This window comes from Lycium ferocissimum, chromosome 8, assembly GCF_029784015.1.
Source record: "Lycium ferocissimum isolate CSIRO_LF1 chromosome 8, AGI_CSIRO_Lferr_CH_V1, whole genome shotgun sequence".
Classification (NCBI taxonomy): domain Eukaryota; kingdom Viridiplantae; phylum Streptophyta; class Magnoliopsida; order Solanales; family Solanaceae; genus Lycium; species Lycium ferocissimum.
Window position 1 is genome coordinate 40,504,521 of NC_081349.1, and position 22,779 is coordinate 40,527,299.

The 22,779-nt window shown below is 34.2% G+C and overlaps 1 protein-coding gene across 1 annotated transcript; it reads left to right on the plus strand.

Moving 5' to 3' along the window:
• Window positions 1-16,828: 16,828 nt before the first annotated feature.
• LOC132068461 (uncharacterized) lies at window positions 16,829-21,946 on the plus strand. Its single transcript, XM_059462059.1, has 3 exons — window positions 16,829-17,235; window positions 19,125-19,876; window positions 21,298-21,946. Exons 1-3 carry the CDS (start codon window positions 16,927-16,929, stop codon window positions 21,689-21,691), a joined length of 1,455 nt encoding a protein of 484 aa, XP_059318042.1. The 5' UTR covers window positions 16,829-16,926; the 3' UTR covers window positions 21,692-21,946.
• The last annotated feature ends 833 nt before the right edge of the window (window positions 21,947-22,779 follow it).

The window sequence follows — 22,779 nt, forward strand, 5'->3', positions numbered from 1 at the left end:
TTCAGCTTATCTACTTAGTCAACTAGGATATACATCAAAGTGCTGGACATAAGTAGCTAGTTTGGCATTTAAATGAGCGATTTCCTGAATAATCCTTCTTACCATGCTTTCAATTGCTCTCTGTTGCTTCAGGAAAATCGACCAATCCTCTCTTGCCATACATAGTAAGTTGCAACTACTAGTGAGACTCAATATAGTTGACTAGCTTTGTTCCTTCCCATGTGATGCCTTTCAGCCCATTGCAGCTCTTCCCTCCATCCCCATAAACTTCTTTGGATACCCATGCCATGAATTTCTTCCAGATAGCTCCAGCTACTAAACACTCAAAGAACAGGTGCTGAATTCAATTTGTAATACTTATTTATTCATTTATTTTTTGTACAGATTGTACAAATGTGCAGAAGGGAATTCACTTGCAAGTTGTGAATTGTATTCTTTGGCTAGAGGTCCTTTAATGGAGTTCAAAGATTCAAGGGTTATGAAATAAATGGTTTCAGGTTTCACACTAAACTACTTGAGGAAAATAGGGTGAAGCAAAATAGTGGGGTTTTAGTAAGAGGAGTAGTGAATGGTCAAAATATTAATTACTATGGTGTTCTAACTGAAATAGTAGAACTTCAATACTTCAAAAGTAAGCGGGTTGTTTTGTTTAAATGTGACTGGTGGGACGTTGATCACATAGGAAGAGGAGTGAAAATAGATAAACATGGTGTTGTTAGTGTCAATACTAAGCGAAAACTAGCAACAAAATGAACCATTTGTGCTTGCATCTCAAGCGAACAAGTTTTTTATGTCAAGGATAATCTTCATCCAAATTGGTCAATTGTCTTGAATGGTCATTCTACTTATTTTTTTACAAGGCGGAACCATTGTAGGTGAAGATACTTTTCAACAAGATGCTTGTAATGATTTCTTGTGTACATTTGAGGAAGATGAAGACTTTATAAATTGGGAAGAAATGATCTTGATGTTATCGTAAGACCGATGTTGCTTTTTTAGTCATGATATTATTGACGACATCGAATCGGAGCCTGAAATCGATGATGAAGATTTGTTATTGTGAACATTTAAAAATCTTAGATGGATATGGCTTATACTAAATTGATGTTAACACGTTAACTTATTTCTTGAGGGATGATGTTTATTTCTTTGTTATATTGAGTTATTCTGATTGAATATGAGTTAATATTCAGTAATGTTGAGTTGATAATTTTGATTGGATTGAGTTGAAATGTTATTTTCTACGGGTGTATGTTGATGGATTATTCGGTTCTGGAAACTCGTCGATTTTTTTGTCAGATCAATAGACTAAAGAAATAGCCAGTCTGACATTATCTGTTTGTTGCAATTGAATGACGTTCGAGTCTTGATAATGATATTGATTTTTGGTGAGGCTAGTTATTCATGTCGTCGCGTGTTGGCATTTTGTCATTTTAACAATGTATTTTGTGCTTCCTTATGCAATGTGCGGTATATATGGTGATAATTTTTTTTCAAAATAATTTTGGTAATGACATTGATTTTTGGTGATTGTTGTAATTCATTTTGCCATGTATTGACATCTTTTCATGTAAAAAGACAATGTATTATTTTCTTCCTTGTGTAATGTGAAGGTATAATTTTTTGAAAATGGTAACAGAATGTGCATGTATTATATCTGTAACTTCTGAAGAATGGTGAATGAAAAAGCTAATAGAAACATTGAAAATTCTAAGCTACAATTGTATTTCTGCAGCCATTTAATTTAATGTGTTTATTATGATTGTATTCATACTATTTTAATGGTAACTACAAGTGTAGGAAATCAAATTATTTGATTTGGCTAAAAGATTAGTATTGCTACAACAAAGTTCAATTCGTGCTAAATAATACTAATTATTAGCTATGAAATTTTATCATAACAATACATCCCAATATGATTCGCGGTCGTCATGACAAGTAACTATATCTATTAAGCCAATTATTGCCACGAATTTTTAGTACTCGAAGTAAAAATATTTATCTTGCTATAATATTTTATTTTAAGTAATTTTTTATGGCTAAAAGGTTACTATTGCTACGATAAATTTCGACACGTGGCAAAAATTAATAATTAGCTACGAAATTTTACTATAGCAAAAATTCTATGGCTATATTGTGTAACTATTGCCACAATCTTTTATAACTTGAAGCAAATATATTTATTTAGCTACAACATTTTGTTTCAAATAATTTATTGTGGCTAAAAGGTTACTATTACTACGAAGTTTCAATCGTAGGCAAAAATTAATAATTAGCTACGAAATTTCTTTTTAGCAAAACATTCGTGGTTATATCATTTAGCTATTGCCACAAATTTTACAACATGAAGCAAAATTATTGATTTAGCTACAATATTTTGTTTCAAATAATTTATTGTGGCTAAAAAGTTACTATTGCTACAGTAATTTTTATCGCGTGGCAGAAATTTATGATTAGCTATAAGAGTTTATCGTAGCAATAAAGTTGTAGCTATTTCGGTAACTATTGCCACGATAGTTAGCAATTATAGCAAAAATGAGAAATTAGTTTTGTCAATTTGATTTTCGTGGCAAAGAAATTTTACGAATTTGTAAATAGCTACGGAATTCAAATTTTGGTGGCTATTAATAGGCAATAGCTACGCTTTTTAAATTCGTAGCTTAGATTTCGTAGCTATAGATACACTGTGTTGTATGATCATACTTATCTTCTCCACCAAAAAAAAAAAAAAAATCTAGCCAACCTCGCCGGGAGAAATGGTGGCCGGTGAACAAACTTGTCGACCAACACCCAGTAACCAAAACCACCATAGATCCAAATCGACCATCGGAATCACACCATAACCACCACTTCCGTCATAAAAAAATTGCAAACAACCACCATAAATTCAAACCTACAAAATTTGCTAAATTCTGCCCGCGGCCCTCGGAATCACACCACCACCATTGAAACCATCCAAAATTGAAGAACCACTTGTAAATTTTACAAAAGCACCCATCACCAAACCCGCCATCAAAATGTGTACTCGCCTTTGAAAATATAATACCTATAGGGTAGCTAAAATGAGGGGTTTTTTAGCGAAGAAGAAGAGAGAGAAAGCATGTGGGTGGGGGCGGGGGGTTCAAGATGGAGAACAAAAATTGGGTTTGAAGATAAAGAGGGGTGGTGAAATTTATGATGGGTTTGACGAGAAAAAATGAATTGACAAAGAAATTAAGTTGTAGAGGAGTGTGATGAGAAAAAAATGAAGTAGAAGACATGGAAAATGGGGTGTGAAGAAGAAAAGGCCTGGGGGAGGGGGAAGAAGAAAGGGACTCTGTCCGCTCGAAAAGGGGCGTGATGAAAGAAAGAGAAGTGGGGGGGGGGGAGGGAAATGAAGAACCATGAAAGAGGCGAGTGAGGGCGGGGTGGGGTGGGGTTAAAAAAAATTAAATCTTTAAATTAAAAAAAATGAAAAATTCTACTCAAAACACGCTTTTTTATTTTTATTTTGATATTTTGTGCCACATCAGCAGCTCAGGGAGTAAAATAATTCACTTTTAAGATGTTCGAGTGTGTATTAGGTCCCTGGTATAGTTTAAGTGTGACATCGACATTTTGGGTATAGTTTAGGATTGATTTGATGTATTTTGCCTTTCTAAAACTATACTAGTCAACGACCAATTTCAGTTTTTCCTCCAAACTAATCACCGGAAAAAATGGTGGAACTAATGAAGAACCTAAAATAAGATACGTTGACTCTTGTATTAGTCAATCTTGCTGGCATAATGGAGAAAGCTGTTGAGACTTGGAAGATTTAGGTGGCAGGACATTAAAACTTTTTTTCGAGGTGTCAAGGGCTCCGTTTTTTTTTCCATTTATTTTTTGTTCAGAAATTACTAATCACCTGATTAGCAAACACATAGGAGCTTCTTTGTACTTTTAAAAACTTCGGGTTAAGTTTTAAACTTTTCAAAAAGGTCCCTTTTTATTTCTCTTTCTTTCTGTCTTTCATGTTCTTCTTCTCCGAAAATAATTCCTTGACTCCCAAATTCTCTCATTTTTCATCTTCTATGTGTGTGATTGTCGTTGAAAGCTAAACTTGAAGTATATATACATTTTGGTTGCTGAAAAACATGAAGAAGGAGCTGGAAGCCATTGACGGCCATTAACAAAGCTTCAAAGCTCTAATTAAAAAATATGGGTTACGGCAAATGAGCTCCTTTTTGAGTGAGTGATACATCAAAAAAATCGGAACATCGAGGAGAATTCATATATGAAATTTGAAGCAATTTTGTTGAGATTTGACATGGTATTTGATCGATTTATTGCAGCTCTCAAGGTTGAAAAATACTGTTGTTCAAAGTTTGGATTCCCGCCAACGAGCTTTATTTCCAGTGGGTGATATCTCAAAAGAACGGGAACATATAGGGAGTTCATATTTAAAATTTGAGGCAATTTGGTTAAGATTTGACATGATTTAAGAGCAAATTACAGCAGTTGTTCGTCCAAAGGAAGAAGACGACACTGCCAGAAATAGTTTAATAGAATCTTATTCAGGTCTATGTCAGATTTTTGAGGATTCTATAGTTTCTACTAAACTTCTGCGTTGGCTATATACATATTCTAATAACTTGGAAGAATTAGTTATTATATGGATTGTAGCAACTATCAATGTATTCAAAGTTTGGATTACCGTAAATGAGTTTTATTTCGAGTGGGGATATATTAAAAGAACCGAAATGTCGAGGGGAGTTCATATATGAAATTTGAAGCAATTTGGTTAAGATTTGACATGGTTTCAGATCAAATTACAGCAGTTGTTCGTCCAAATGAAGAAGACGACATTGCCAGAAACAGTTTAGTAGAATCTTATTCAGGTCTATGTCAGATTTTTGAGCATCATATAGTTTCTACTTAACATCTGCATTGGCTATATATATATATATATATATTCTAATAACTTGGAAGAATTAGTTATTATATGGAATGTCGCAGCTATCAATGTGTTCAAATTTTGGATTACCGTAAATGAGTTTTATTTAGAGTGGGCGATATCTCAAAAGAACCGAAACATCGACGGGAGATCATACCTGAAATTTGAAGAAATTTGGTCAAGATTTGACATGGCTTCAGATCAAATTACAGCAGTTGTTCGTCCAAAGGAAGAAAACGACACTGCCAGAAACAATTATTAGAATCTTATTTAGGTCACATTTTAGCCACTAAAAACTGAAGAGAGTCACACATAGCCACTAGACCAGAATAATTTATTAGGTTATTAGAAGTGACTATGATTCTTGTAAGCAACCTACGACTTAGACGAAATTATCTTGAAAATTGATGAATTAATTCTTGAAACTTATCGTTGTTCGCATTTAAATGAATATTTAACAAAATGATAACATCGTTATTCATATAAACACTAATATCAATGAAATAATACAAATCGTTCGCTATTAATCTCAACATGTTAGCTACTAAGAACACTAAAAGAGTCACACATAGCCACTAGACCAGAATATTTTATCAAATAATTAGAAGTGACTACCCTAAGCAACCTACAGTTTAGACGAAATTATCTTGGAAATTGATGAATTAATTCTTGAAACTTATCGTTGTTGGCATTTAAATGAATATTTAACAAAATGATAACATCATTATTGATATAAATACTAATATCAATGCAATAATACAAGTTGTTCGCTATTAATATAAACATTATAAGTTGGTCACAAAATTATTTCACCTATTACAATAAAGACAAGAACATTTCCATTGACACATGTAATTATGTCATCAATTTTAATATAGATCATAGGTAGTATAGTAACCATTTGCAACATGGCTAAAAAAAATATGTGATGCTCACATATAGTTATGTCACCAATTCCAAGTTGTTACATATAGCTAGGATTATCATAATTTTTTCTTCAACACATTATTAACATTACTCATTCATTATCATTATTTTAGATTATTATAGTGTTGTTTCACTAATTGCATGGTGATAACATATTGTTTAGCTACAAATATAAGTTTTATAATCTAAAATTAGTTCACTTCTTATTAAAAAAAAAAAGCTTTTTTGGTTACAAAAGATGAAATAATACCAGTTGTTTGCTATTACTCTAAACATTACAAGTTGGTCGCATAATCATTTCACCCATTGCAATAAAGACAAGAACATTTCACATTGATCACATGTAATTATGTCATCAATGCCAATATAGATCATATGTAGTATAATAACCATTTGCAATATGGCTAAAAAAAATATGTGATGCTCACATATAGTTATGTCACCAATTCCAAGTTATTACATATAGTTATGATCATCATAACTTTTTCCTCAACACATTATTAAAATTACACATTAATTATCATTATTTTAGATTATTATAGTGTTGTTTACTAATTTCATGGTGAACATATTTTTTAGTTACAAATATAAGTTTTATAATTTAAAATTAGTTCACTTCTTATTAAAAAAAATCTTTTTTAGTTATAAAAGCAAGTGTTAGGTTGTAAATTCTAATAACATGTAACTGACTTATTAGAAGAGTATGCAAGTGTGATAACATAGCTCTTTTGAGTACCCCATTCTCCTATCCCAAAGTACCTCATTAATTAATTTCAACTATAGCCAATCTCTAATTCATGAGAAGGCCAAATTTATTACTAGGATTTGATGGGTAATGGCCTCTTTGTGGTAAAGACATGAGGCAGACTAAGCGTTACAAGACATTCATGAAGGCATAGTCAGTAGTGAATGTATTTCTGTTGTTGGTCTATTTCATAAACGTTGTCTCGTCTATTAGAATCGTTATAAATCTGAAATGTTCATCTTCAACCTCAAGCTCAAGCTCAAATCTGATATTGTACGCAAAACTCCCTTAAATTTGAGATTTAGACTCCTCAAAAGATCCCCAACAAAATTCAATAGCACCCACTTGAAATAAATCACTCCTTCATAAAACCTATTTTTCAAGTTTGAAGCTCAAGCTTCAACAATGGCTATCCTCAAGCCCAAATCTGAAATTTAATCCAAAACCACCTTAAATCTTCTCTAAACTCTCTAAAATTTGAGATTTAAATTCATCAAAGATCTCCAACAAAATCCAATAACACCCACTTGAAATGGATCACTCCTTCGAAAACTCATTTTTTCAAGCTTGAAGTTCAAGCTCCAACAATAGCTGCCAATGGAGTATATTTCAGATGCTAGAGTAAAAAAATGTGGGAATGGGAATGAATTGAGAGAGAGGAATATAATTTTATATTTTTTTATAAGGTAAAAAATATATTTTTATATTTTATTTTGGTTTATTTTATTATATCTTACTTAGGATCAAAAGGGTATTTTTTAAAACTTGGGGGCTGGTTTGAAAGCTTGGAATATTTTTTATTTTATTATTTTCGTTATAAAATAATAAAACAAGAACAAGAATATTTGTAGAGAAGAAAGCTGACTTCTTTATTTCTCTTGAAGGGATTGTTTTACAATGAAGGAGAACCTTTATATTTATAGGGAAAAAGTGACTTGATCCCAAATTCACTAACCCTAATATTCCTTCTAAAGATAGACATTCACAATAATAAATAATATTTATAACACTCCCCCTTGGATGTCTATTTGATAGATAATGTGCCTCGTTAAAACCTTACTAGAAAAAACTAGTGGGAAAATTTCCAGTGAAGGAAAAAGAGTACACATTTCTAATAATATGCCATTTGGTTACCTTCATTAAAAACCTTACACAGGAAAAAAAACCCGATTAACAAAAATCTTGAAAGGGTAAAATAGTACAACGCGTATTAACTCCCCACGATGAGAACTTCAATCCAAAATCTTGAATCTTCACATCTCAATCATGTGCACCATCTTCTCGAAAGTTGCAGTTGGTAGAGACTTGGTAAATAAATCAGTCATATTATCGCTCGAGCAAATCTCTTGCACGTTGATATTACCATTCTTCTGGAGCTCGTGTGTGAAGAACAACTTTGGCGAAATATACTTTGTCCTTTTATGAATCCACTCTTTAGTTGGTCTATGTTTGCTGCTGCATCTTCAGTCTTTGAATAGAGTTGCATCGGTATATAATATTATTGAAATCACTCCAAGTGTATTCCTGACTTACTTTATAAACATATGTTATCTTTATATGGTTTGACTGTTATGTAGAACAATATCGTATGACTATAATCCCTCATAGTCATAGCAAAATATGTAAATGCACCAATTGCATAAAGATATGGCACTCCAGGATCAAAGAATTCTGCAAATTTCTCATTTCAACAGATAATATAGTGCTTTTGAGAACTCTTCAAGAGATTCAATAATAATCAAGTCATCAACTTGCACCAACAATATGACATATTTTGATTTTCACAAAGACGTAAGGATAAATAGACGCTTAGTCAATGAATATTCATTAAGGTGATAAAATCGCGTTCATCTTGCTTAACTTGATTCATATAAGAATTATGAACAAATTTCTACAACTTGTAGATGCTTCGGGCATTTAAAATTCTTCAGGAATTTTCAAATAATTTTGTCAAGTAATTCATATAGGTTTTGACAACATCTATTTCTATTTAAATATGTGACATCTTCTAGTGTCTGGACAGCAGGTCCAATAAGTTTTACGCTTACCAAGATGCGTCATTTCACTTGATAACAATATTTACGTTAGCATGCTTTAATAGACATAGAATTTAGATCCTCACAATCTTTTACAATATTTCGCTATATTGTACTAAAGATAAACGTCGACGATATATCATTTGTATCGGTTCGCAATGTGACATAACTTATTGAGATCTCATCACTTCTATTATTTTTAGGCACCTAAACCTCTCATGTGATGTTTCATGAAGTGTTATGTCGTAGGTTCTTCAAGAGCACATTGCCTCCTTATAATGATCATTGATCATTTGCTCCTCTTTCTTTTCAATGATTATTGTGTTTGGAACCGATTGATCTAGCATGCTTCATGCATGTTGTAGACTTTGTCCTTCAGGGACATTTATATTAATAGGAGCATTTTGCAGCTGAAATATGAAATTAGTTTTGGTTCAGCAAATGCTTCTAGCATTTGACTTGAATTATCTCTTGAATGAGGATCATACTAATGATAATTCATAACATATTTCTCAGCTGCTTATTCTCTTCCCCTTATGTCAGAAAAAGTAACACATATTCCATCTTCTTTGGGGGAATCCATCTTTGTGCATCATGGTAGATTACTTAATCATATACCACACATAAAAAACTGTTAGATGGAAATATCTGGTTCCTAACCCTGAACCACTTGTGAGGGGAGAATTTATCATAATTTATTGATGCGGCATACAAGTGATGTTGTATACAATATATCATATCTCAAACCAGCAGATGAAACTTTGTTCTCATAAGCAACGGTTTAGCTATTTATTGGAGGCATTTAACGCCAAACATGCTTGGATATAAACCAGCATTATCAAGATGGATTGTCTTGATTACATAATCTGAAAATTGTGCTCTTAACTCCATTATTTTGAGCAAGTAATTTTGTAAATGTCAAACTGCAGGTTGACAATAAATGCACATGTGATCATCTCATTGATGCATCTATTTGATATCACATAATAGGTGAATGGGCCCATATTCACCTTTTATATTTTTTCAGAATTTAGGGAATTCAATCCCAATATTAGCTAGTATAATCAACTTGTAATGAGAACAAGCAACACAAATAAATTCTTGAAGAATCTTCTAGTTCTTCAATATATGTCGAATACTCAATTTGCACATCATATTTGATTCGGGATGGCCAAATTTCTCATGCCAACTGATAAAATTATCTATAATAGTAAACTTCAGATTTACCATGCCATGTGCTATTTGTTTTAGTAAACTTCTGATTTACTACGACATGAATTCTTTTTTGCATCAATAAACTTCTAGTTACCGTGACACGTGATTTCATAATGCTTATATTTGTGTAGTACAATTTGAAGAATAAAGAGGGTAATCTTTCACATACATATTTCTTACCTACTATGAGTTTGAAGATATTTGATCCTCTCATCATTTATAGCTTCAATATAACAGCCATTTCCTTTAGCAAACTTCGGGTTTACTACAACTTGTGTTTCGATCATAACAACTTCGTATATCATAATCTAGAACGAATGACATAATAGTGTGTAAGCTCTTCAGGAGCCTTTAATTTATTCTTCATAATCACATATTGTTTGAACAGTACTAGTGCCATGATCTTCTAGATAAATAGTTAGCTCTTCTAGAACCCTTGATCATTAATTTTGTACTACTAAACATTGCTTAGATACTGTTGGTATCATAAAATAAATTTTACTTAGACACTGCTGGTGTCATGAAAAAAATAGTAATTAAATGGACATGTAAAGACAATAGTGAAGTTCCACATTTGCTACTTCGGGAGCAGATTTCTGAGTTTGCTACTTTGGGAGCAGATTTCTAAATTTGCTACTTCGGGAGCAGATTTCTGAGCTTACTACTTCGGAAATAAATCATACAATATTTAGAATATTATTTCTCAAGGCGTGGTATCTTCACGATCAAGTACATGTTCTTATTATAGGCTTTATTGAATATTGTTCACATTCACTTCAGGGAATTGAAACTGTATTTATAAGTTGTTGCATTCACTTCTGGGAATGAAACAAATCATATGGACGTGCCTCGACCACATCAAATTATAATTATTCATAACCTCTTTTAAGATATTGCTACTTCAGGAGCAAATCGAGTGATCATATAATTTGGAGAATTTTTCTCTAACATATCATCCGTTGTAAATACAACAAGCCTATAAAAATATTACCACTTCTAGTGGTTAATTATAAGCATAATTTAATCTTAAATAGACTATGACTGCATCACCACTTCGGGTGGTTATAAACGTAAATCTTAGTGAGCCTCCAAAATGAATTGAAAACAAAAAATAATCATTAATTTAATTTAATAAGATACTAAAAGGGTAAACAAATGTGAATCTCTTATAATATACCGCATCACTACTTCAACAGCTGTGCTTAGCAAGATCATTTTGGAGTATCACTTAACAATCATATGGTCTAGTAACTGCCATAAATATGCTCATTATGATTCAACATATTTAATTACCTGGATATAATAGTCTGTTTGTCTATGGTCCATCGCAAAATTTAATTTCACGTTTTTGACCAATGTGGACAGCTAAAATAGCATGGGAACATATTACCTTTAACATCCTAGATTTAGCTTTAATTAGCTTTTGGAGACTTACTCTCAACCTCTTCCTCTCGTTCCGGTTGTCTTTCCACCGGAACAATTGTGCACCAAAGCACGTTGCTTCTTCAGAAGAAGAAAATCAATTCTACTTTAATAAAATTAGAGACTCATGCTGATAGCGTGTTATAAAATAATAAAACAAGAACAAGAATATTTGTACAGAAGAGAGGTGACTTCCTTATTTCCCATGAAGGGATTGATTTACAATGAAGTAGAACCTCTATATTTATAAGGAAAAAGTGACTTGATCCCAAAGTTACTAACCCTAATATTTCTCCTAAAGATAGACATCCACAATAATAAATAATATTTATAACAATTTAATTATTTTTATTTTTTAAATTCTTGGACAAAAATGAATTTTTTGTCATGCTCTCTTTATATCATGGATATGCGAAAGTATGTCATGCAATTATCATAAATAACATACGGATTCCAATCAATTCATATAAGGACAGCCATCACAATACAAGTATCACATGAATCTGTTCCTTCCAACCAATCTCCCATAATACATAGCAACCACCAATTCATATAAGAGAAGCTAAGCATAAACCTAGGGATTCTACAGGCCACGAGCCCAAAAACACAAGTCACGTAATAGTACCAACCTAAGAATTCCATTCCAAACTTCATACCCGAAGGTTCACATGATGTCTCCAACAATTCCTAACCGGAGTCTAACAAAAAAGGTAAGCCATAACCTACCTAGATTGCTGAACAAGAATCCCAAATGAATCACGCGAGCGCCTTGCCCTTCTTCAATGCCTTCAAATACTCAAGATCTATTTATAACATAATCTGGATTAGAAATCATGAAGAACGATACCCATATTTCGAGGCTTTCAATTCGGTCAACTTAAGCCTATGGGATTTGGGGAAACGGGACCACAAGGGAAAAACGGAAAATTCGAAAGTGAAACATGCAATTCAAGTCTAAGTGATCAAACCCACTAATCAATTCCTAAAACAACTCGATATTAAGCTAAATTCATATTTAAAGAGAAACCCCCAATTTTGGGTATGAACCCTAACTCTCAATTTCATAAATTGGTTACTAATAATGAAGGAATTCAAGTCTAAGTGCTCAAATCCATTAATCAATTCCTAAAACAACTCAATATTAAGCTAAATTCGTATAAAGAGAAACCCCCAACTTTGACTATGAACCCTAACTCTAAATTTCATAAATTGGTTACTAATAATGAAGGAATCATGTATATATATATAGCTATTACCCATCAATCCCATACTAATATAAGCTTATTCCGTCAACAAATCAAGGTTTGGTAATCAAAAGTTCATTCAAGAAAGAAACCTCAAGAACCCTCTTTAATCCTTATGTTATTTGAAGACTTTAGCATGAATTAAGGGGTTTCTAAGGTGGATTATAAATCATAAATGAAGAATATGGTTAGATGAACTTACCCCAATGACGAATTGTCTCAAATCTCTTGTTCTGCTTCCAAAATAGCTCTAGAACCGAGAGTAATGAATGAGGAGTGATAGGATTTTAAAAAGAATTTAAGGCATTTAAGTCCCTGTCGACCGCTACAGCGGTCTACAGTCCGCTACTGCGGAACCTCTTCCGTGGTGACATGACCGCTACGGCGGTCACTCACAATTACTCTACACCGCTATAGCGGCAGGGCCATCTCCATAGCGATACCACTTTCGCGGTCCTGGTGTCGCCATGGTGGTACACCAGACACCAGATTTTCACACAACTCCACAAGTCTCAACCCGAAATCCGACTATCACCCGAGGCCCCACAGATACAAAACAAACATGCAAACACACATAAAAACGCGCTACGAACTCACCTGTGGCCTCGGATTTCCTAACGGGGGTCTTGTTGACCAAGTCAACCCCCAATACCCCAAAACTAACTTTCCAACCCAAGTCCCAAAACGCACTCCAATGCATTGGGAAGCGAACCGAACATACCCATAAGTCACAAATGATCATCCGGACCTCTCAAAATTGAAGGATTTTCGAAAAAGGTCCTTTTACCCAAACGTCAACTTTGAGTCAAACATTTTTCGCTTTAAGACTTATTATCACAAAAACCAATCTAATATTCATCCGATGACCTCGGAAATCGTACCATCAGTCCCCGCAAGTTTAATATAAGCTAAAGAAGCTCGAAAAAGGATCAACAAGTTCAAAAGTACCGTAACGACCAAACAGGTCGTTACAATATCTTTCTGCTCGTTACAACAAAAGGATAAAAAAAGTATATGTCATAAAGTTAAAAGTTAAATACTTTTAGCTCCACAAGGAATATCAAATTTAACCCCCCCCCACCCCCACCCCGCCCCCAAAAAGTAAGAGATAATGATAAAAAAAAAAAACACCTGAATCATTAGTTGTTCCCTTTTTGTACTTGAACTATCACTATCGACATATTAAAACACATTTCAACTATCAGTTATTCCCTTTTCTTACTCAACTATCACTGTCTATGTAAAACCACATCTCAACTATCAGTTGTTCCTTTTCCTACCTGAAAAATCAAAACCTTATAAGGTAGGAAAAAAACAGCTAACTTGTCACTTTTTGTCTAAGGGTAGAATTGGAAAAAACTAGTCAATTTGTGTCTTGGTTTCCTAAGGTGACACTTATTATGGGATAAATTTTTTTGGCTAAGGTGACACTTATTATGGGACGGAGGGAGTAACTTTTTCGCGAGTTTCACACCCCAATTATTAGTTGTTCTCTTTTTGTACCTGAACTATCATCAACCATATATTAAAACACATTTCAACTATCAGTTATTCCCTTTTTCTAACTCAAGTATCACTATCTATATTAAAACAAAACTCTCAACTATCAGTTGTTCCTTTTCCCACCTGAAAAACCAAAACCTTATAAGGTAGGAAAAAAACAGCTAATAGTTGAAGTGTGTCTTAATATATAGATGGTGATAGTTCAGGTAAGGAAAACAGGAAAGCCGATAGTTGTGATGTGAAATTTTCGAGAATGTGACAGTTGAAGGTTTCATTAACTCAAAATTTAATCTTATCCATTGTGTCAACGAGTCCGGCGCCTAAATGACATCTTTTTTAAACAAAATTCCTAAAGGGGTTGGGGGTTACTCGATAAACCAAAACATATTTCTCGTATAGCTCTCCACGAGTTATATATTAATAGTTTTAAAAAAAAAATTACTTTGCAAATCGTGGACCACTCCACGTTTTATGATTTCAACTCTTTTTTTAAAAATAAAAAATAAAATTCAAGTTGCTTTTATATTGTGTCTCTGTGCACGTTGAGCTAAATGATTCAAGTGAATAAAGATCACAATCAGCACTTCTCCTTAGCCATCACCCTCGAAAGTGGGCTTGATTTCTTATTGTATTGTAAGCTATCAGTTGAATTCCTTTGCATACTCTTGAGCAGGGGCGGACCCACGTGGTGCCAAGTGGATTCAGTTGGACCCACTTCGTTCAGAAAAATACTGTTTATATAAGGAAAATATTATTAGATTCAGATATATTAAAGCACACTTGAATCCACTTGATGGAAGGCTTGGCATGGAGTGATGGTCAAGTGGGTTCAAATCCACAATGTGATGCAAGATCGATCCTGTCTAATAGCGTTGCAGTCGCTGCTTTTTTGTTGTTTTTGGGTCAGTGCTTAGTTAGGCCAATTGGTTTATTACTCCATCTTTCTTTATTCTATTACAACTTTTATATTTTGTTTCTTACTCCATCTTTCTTTATTCTATTATGACTTTTATATTTTGTTTCTTACTCAAATTCAATAAAAATTATGAAATCTATTTTAGTTCAAACAAAACTTAAACTTTTTATAAAGTGAATTTTGGTAATATCTTTCATAGTTTTTTTGAAACCAAGGAATAACAAGGTGCAACTATATTTGTTGAAACTATATATAGTTTGTAGGTTTATTTTAATTGGGTCAATTAATTTATATTATTTTTGTTTACTTTACAACTTTTTAGTATTGTCTTTGTTCGTAAATAACAATGATAATTATAAATTATTTTTTAATTACATAGAGCTAATAATTTCTTAAATTCTTGTTGAAGTAAATTTTTAAAAAGAGGTAGATGTTTTTTTTTTTATAATAAATGTAAATATTTTTTGTGATTCTTTAAAACCAATTTCTCAAATTTGTTAAATAAAAAAGACGTGGAGTTTAAAACAACTCTATTTTAAAGTTACATTATTAACCAAAAAGGACAAATTAAAGAGCAATGGTCAAATTTAGCTTGTTATCAAAACCCCCCCGCTATACCGAAAAGTTTTTCATATATTATTACACACTCTATTTTTTTGCTCTCGACCGTAGAAAAATCCTTATTTTTTTTTTTTTTTTTTTTAATACCAATATATTTTTTTAACCCCCACCCCTCCCCCACCGTCCCTTTCTTCTTCATTTCCCCCCCTCCCCCCCACCCTCTTTCTTCTTCACTTCCCCACCCCCCCCCACCCGTTTTTCATTAATCTTCATAAAGATGAAGAGGAAGAAGAATGTAACCATGTTTTGAAGAGAAGAAGAAATCAATTACGTATTTTGCCAATATCTAAAAGGTAACATAAATTGTCGGATCAAAACCAAAAAGTGAAGAATATTGCTTTTACAAAATTTGAAAATCTTTGTTCAAATCAATTAGACAAACTAGGATACATTATTTTGTCTTTTGAATAAAAAGCTTCTTTTTGTTCTCTTTTTTTTTTTTTTTTGGCTTGTTTTCATATACTTGCAAAAAAAAATTGAAATTGGATATTTTGTTTAGGTGCTAGCATTGGTTGTGGATTTGGGGTAGGATGGGGTTTTGAGGTTTGCTTCTTTCTTTTTTGAACTTTCCATTTTGGTGGACAATTAAGTGGATTTCGTTCCAACCAAAGGCTTTTGCATTTGAGGAAAAATGTGAAAAAGAAAGGGAGGGATAAAGAAGAAAGGGAGGGTGAGGGAGGAAAAAAAAAATATAAAATTGAAAATTAGTGATTTTTGACGCGCGGACGGTGGACCGACGGCTGATGGGGGAGAGAGTGTGTACACTCTCCCCTAGTACAAGAATTAATATTATATGAGGAAGAAAAATATCACTTTTTCATATATTAAAGTGTGAATAATTCGAATTCGTCTGCTTAACCTTTGCCTATTATTATCTATTATAGACTCCGTAGGAATTCCTCTGCTTAACCTTTGCCTTAATAGACTCCGTAGGATTCATGGTTTCTTGCTATGTCCCTCTTCTGGAGGAATCTGATTCGATCCAAGAGTTTCAGAAGGTGGAAATCATTTAGCAACTTGAATTAAAAGCATAAAAATAAAAAAAAGAGTTGAAATCATAATATTATATATTTTTTTTTTTAAAATGAAATAGCAAAACGTGAAGAGGTCACATTAGCAAGGTAATATATTTTTTTTAATGTTAATATGTAATTCGTGGAGAGCTACACGATAAACAAGGTAACTTTAGGCGCCGACCCCTTTTGAATTTTTTTTGTTGAAAAAAGTACCATTTAGGCAGGGGTCCTACATATCCATTTCATAAGTTTTCACGTGGAGTTCCAAAACTGCACACCTTGTTGGTTTCTAAAACTGGTCAACAAAACAACCTCAACAAACCATCATCATCCTTTGACAAAATTTCTCCAAACTCACCGGAAAAAATGGTGGAACTAATGAAGAACATAAGATCAGATACATTGACTCTTGTATTAGTCAACTTTGCTGGTATAATGGAGAAAGCTGATGAGACTTTGTTACCTGGTGTTTATAAAGAAGTTGGAGAGGATTTGCATACTGATCCAACTGGTCTTGGTTCACTTACTCTATTCAGATCAATAGTTCAATGCCTTTGTTATCCATTAGCTGCTTATCTTTCTGCTCGTCACAACAGAGCTCATGTTATAGCTCTTGGTGCTTTTCTTTGGTCTGCTGCTACTTTTCTTGTTGCTGTCTCTTCTAACTTTACTGAGGTTCTTGCTTCAATCCCTACTTATATGGTGCTCTTGATAATTTAAGAAATTAGTGTTGTTTTTTGGGATATGACCCTTGATAGGAGGGTGTCGAGGTCGAGAATTAGGTTAGAAGGGTAGTGGGTAATCGGGCGCATATCTTTTCATTTCCCGGAGTTTTAGTATTATTCTTGTATTTTCTTAATTTTAGATTCCTAGTACTATATGTTGTTCTTTAGCCTCGGTTATCTTATTATCTTGCTATTAATTTTGCTAGCCGGGGTCTTCCGGAAACAGTCTTTCTATCTTACCTTCTCAAGAATAAGCATGTCACACACACTACCTCCCTGGACCCCACTTGTGAGATTACGCTGGGTATGTTGTTTTTGGGGTTTTTTGTGTTAAAGATTGATTCAAGAAGTGATTTTTAAGAGGCTTGAAAATGGGGAATTCAAGAAACAAGGTGGGCCTTTTGCAGAGTGGTATGGTTGGAAAGTAGAAATCTGATGGAATTGAACTTAACTTTTGGAGAATTGCAGAAACAGAATCAATTTTCTATAGAAATAGAAGTTCGATGCAAGAGGTTTCCATTTTTTTTTTTTGGCCGGGCAAGGGCCCGGGGAGGAGGGGGGGGGGGTTGGAGGATGTGAGAGGGGTGTGAGTGAAGCTATTGTTTTGGGGTTTTCTTTTGTGTAAAAGATTTACTCAAGAAGTGATTTTTGGGGGGTGTGAGTGAAGCTATTGTTTGGGGTTTTCTTTTGTGTAAAAAATTTACTCAAGAAGTGATTTTTTGGGGTTGGAGTGCGGGGGGGTGGGTGGAGGATGTGAGAGGGGTGTGAGTGAAGCTATTGTTTTGGGGTTTTCTTTTGTGTAAAAGATTTACTCAAGAAGTGATTTTTTGGGTTTTGGGGGGGGGGGGGGGGGGGAAGGGGGATGTGAAAGGGGTGTGAGTGAAGCTATTGTTTGGGGTTTTCTTTTGTGTAAAAAATTTACTCAAGAAGTGATTTTTTGGGGTGGGGGGGATGTGAGAGGTGTGTAAATGATTTTATGCTTGGGGTGTGTGATAACTTGATATTAATTGGATGATAGAAGCTTTGGTTTGTATTAATCTATTTGTCTTGTTTCTAAATGTTGTCTAGTGACAACAAGACTGGTGAATTCAAGAGGTGATTTTTGACAGACCTGGAAAAGGGGACTTCAAAAGATTAGGTGTTTTTTTTTTTTTTGGCAGACTGCTGTAGTTGGAAAGTAGAAATCTGATTTGATTGAGCTAAAATTGTGGTAATTGTAGAAATGGACTCTTATTTCCTTTAGGAAGGGAAGGTTTGATACAAGAGGGAGTTTGCCGGGTGGTTGGGGGGGGGGGGGGTGTAAGGGATTTTATTGCTTTCCTTATTAATGGGTTTAGGAATTCTTTTTTTCTGATGAGTAGCCTTTAGGAATTTATCCTTGTGAGGTACTATCTAAAATGCTATCAAGTTATATATAAGCAGTTATTGTTTGTTTTGGTCAAGTATCTGTTCTTTTGTCTCTCTCAATCTTCTTGTTTGTTTGGTCCTGTAGTGGATTGTGGAAAATAAGTTAGCTTAGACTCTTGAGACATAACTATTTCAGTGAGTCCTCGAGTTTCTTGTTGCTTTCCTCTCTTCATATGATGTATGCGCACATTGACATAGTAGAGGGACAATCAGATTTGATTCATTTTTTTGTAAGGTAAATTATATTTGATGAAACCAACAGAAATCTGGGAATGATCATCCAAAAGGAACAGATTTAATTCATTGAAGATGATTATCACTTTCTTATTCTTCAGATGTATACTATCCACCTTTTGAACAGGAAAGTATTACTTATCTTTATTGAATTTGAACTGTATGGTTACACTCTAGCAATCTCATGTTTTTCGACAGATAGCAATATCTAGAGGATTGAATGGAATAGGACTTGCAATAGTCACACCAGCGATCCAATCTCTAGTTGCTGACTCAACGAATGATAGTAACCGGGGTACAGCTTTTGGATGGCTACAACTAACATCAAATTTTGGCTCCACCCTTGGAGGGCTTATATCTGTGCTGCTAGCTGAAACATCATTCATGGGGATCCCTGGCTGGAGAATATCCTTCCATCTGGTTGGTTTGATTAGTGTTGCTGTTGGAATTTCGGTCCGTCTCTTTGCCAGCGATCCCCGCTTTCTTGACAGTGATGGCAATGCAAAAGATCAACCTCCACCACAGCCATTTCAAGAAGAAGTGAGACAACTGCTAAAAGAAGCAAAAGAAGTTATCAAAGTACCTTCCTTTCAGTTACTTATTGCACAAGGGGTTTCTGGGTCATTCCCGTGGTCGGCATTGTCATTCGCCCCTATGTGGTTGGAGCTTATTGGCTTCTCTCACAATGCAACAGCCTTCCTTTGGACTTCGTTTAATGTTGCTCAGTCATTTGGTGCATTGTTTGGAGGTACAATGGGCGATGTCCTAGCCAAGCATTTACCTAATTCTGGTAGAATTATTCTAGCTCAGATAAGCTCTGGCTCGGCGGTTCCTTTAGCTGCAATTCTGCTGCTGCTATTGCCTTATGATCCTTCAACAATTGTGATGCATGGTTTAGTTTTATTCATCATGGGATTATGCATATCATGGAATGCTCCAGCAACTAACAAGTATGTCTCATTGGATCCACTGTATCATTTGTTAGAATACTTAGCAGATTGTCCTGTTCCCTTTTCCATGCGGGTGGGGTGGGGTGTAGTGGAGTAGGAAGATCTAGCTACTGTCTGAAGGTTGAAACTAAAAAATAGTACAGTGCTAAAATAGTATCTTATCAAATTATGAACTGATTTCACATAATCATGTGATTTCGTGACATGCTCTTGAGCTGAATTAAATCGGAGATTTGCTTTGCATGACCTTTGTGAAGCTGTGACTCCAAATTCTGAACTAGTTGACAGACATAAGCTGACTCTTGCTGGTTTTTGTGATGCATATTTTACAGAGTTATGGTGGTTTAATCAATAACTCTATTTCACTGCCATATCTCAAGCGACACACTGATTCAAATATGTGTGAGATTTTGTATCCGGAAGAAAAGAAAAAAAAAATTCCTTCTGTTGATCTTCGTTTAAGTGGAGATGGTGACTCTGAGTGTTATACTAGTCGTATTGGGGGAATGACCTGAAGTGAAACTTAAAGATTGAGTGATTTCCTAAATCTAGCAGATGTGGATCTCCAGGCCTGGGAAAATTACAGTTTTAGTTTTGATTTGGATAAAGTCTAAAACTTTTTTTTTCTTCGTAATATTGATTTATTTTGTTTTAAGGGACTAGTCAGTTCTGATTTTACAAGTTTTTAGCTAAACTTTTGGTTACATTTGGCATTATGACATTTTAGCCTGATATGGACTAAGTTAAACCAGTTAAAACCTAATATTAAACAACATGAATAATTAATACTACAGAGTACATTTGAATCATCTGTAACTAAAGCAGAAAGAAGCAGGAGACAGAATTTAATTGATTATTTGAGCTCCAAACCAAAAGCTTCATCTCAAAAAATTTACCTAGAAGCTTACACATAAATAACTTTCATGCTGTAATCTTTATATGGTCCCATGCTGATTTGCTATTTTCACTTCTTTGTTTTAAGTCATCTCCAATGCTATCATATATCCGTAATTTAAACTCATACCGAGTATGTAATTGATCTCAGAACCCTCAAGAGATCAATCTAGCTTCTTTTAAGTTTTGCTCTCCTGCATGACTTTGTTTATTCATCTATTTCGTCAAACCATTACCACTTCTTTTTCTTTTGTGCCCTTCTCAAAATTCCACATTCTGTCTTTGCGTTCTGGTTAAGTTCTCTCGTATAGACAATTTAGACACATGTATGCGCACTGGAGGTGCCAAGGAGCACTTGTAGGTGCATTCACAATACTCTTATATGGCTAACAGCAAACATGACTCTGCGCTTATGCTTTTTATCTTTGACATCTTAGTTGGTCTTTCTTGATTTACTTCATTACTATCTGTTGTCAAATTTTACCTGAAAGATTCACTAAAAGTACTCATCCTTGATATGTATGCAGTCCAATATTTGCAGAGATAGTTCCAGAGAGAGCTCGAACTAGCATTTATGCTCTAGATCGTTCTTTTGAGTCCGTAATATCATCATTTGCTCCTCCACTGGTTGGGATTTTGGCGCAACATGTTTTTGGTTTTAAACCAGTTCCAAAGGGATCAACGGGCTCAGAGGAAATTGCAACAGATAGACAGAATGCTGCTTCACTTGCCAAGGCGCTGTACACTGCAATAGGCATTCCAATTGCTATTTGTTGCTTCTTCTACTCCTTCCTCTATTGCACTTATCCACGAGACAGGGATCGTGCTAGGTTGCAACAGACTGAACAAACAGGTAGTTCTCCATCTGAAGAACAACAAGCCTTACTTGACGATGAGCAAAGACTTCTTTCAGTTAGTTGAATCTTGTGACAAGATTTCAAACATATATTTATATATATCTATGTACAAAGAATTCACTGGGTATGTTGTTGTTATGTACAAAGAATATAACATGCACAAACTCTCCGGTAATCTAGTATTACGACAGACAATTTAAATGTTGAATTGGCAACAAAAAATTGAATTCTTTTAATCATACATGTGATACAGTTTTGTGAACTGTATATGCTTATGAATTTCAAATGGAAATTACAAGAGATTCTGTTAATTATGTAATCTGGTAGCTTGTGTACAATTCTAGTTGACTTATCTTTCTGTGTAATTTTATCTTAAGCTTGTTTTGATACCGGCATAAGCTTGTGCAGTATTTATTTTCAGTATTTATTTTTATAACCATCTGGTATGCTTTACCTATTTGCCCGACTAATCCAGCTGCTCGCCTTACGTAAGGGGGGAAGCTCTCCTTATTAGGGGTTTCTTCATTTATGGGGCTCGTTACTCACAACATTTTGATCTGAGCTACTCCAACCAAATGAACGATTGAGCCAAGAGGGATTCCTTTATTAGTTTATATAACTAATATTTTATGGTTCATTATGTCCACAAAATTAAAGTTAAGATTTGATCAGTCAACAGAGATCAAAACATTGTTCTTCTTAGAAATGCAGGTACACAAACCAAAAACTTTGGCTAAACTCTGGATTAAGACAGACATTTCATGCTAACTACCCCACTATAGCTATTTGAATAATAAAAACTAAGAGAAGTTACACTGTCAAACAGGAGACACAGTTTATATATACTGATGAGCACTAATACAATTACAGCACACATCTCCTGAAATATCACTCGGCAATCCCAGGTCAAGAAGCAATTTAACCTCTCTTCGTCTCAAATTATAAGAAACGACTCTGCCAAAAACGGCTGCCAGTACTACAGTGTCCTCTTCCCTGTCTCCTTTGACAATAGCAATTACAGAAAACTTGCACTCTGTTACATCATATCGTCGGTCTTGCTCTGTCCCTTCTTCCTTCGTAATTGCATGAACCACGTCTTTCAAAAGATGATAAGCAGTAACGATATACTTTTGTCGAGTCCACTTAAAAGTC

Bases quoted from the DNA above. Each gene is read 5' to 3' on its own strand.
- LOC132068461 (XM_059462059.1), top strand. From the start codon at position 16,927: ATGGTGGAACTAATGAAGAACATAAGATCAGATACATTGACTCTTGTA. The intron at 17,236-19,124 runs GTTCTTGCTTCA...GTTTTTCGACAG, and splicing joins TCTCTTCTAACTTTACTGAG to ATAGCAATATCTAGAGGATT. The intron at 19,877-21,297 runs GTATGTCTCATT...ATATGTATGCAG, and splicing joins AATGCTCCAGCAACTAACAA to TCCAATATTTGCAGAGATAG.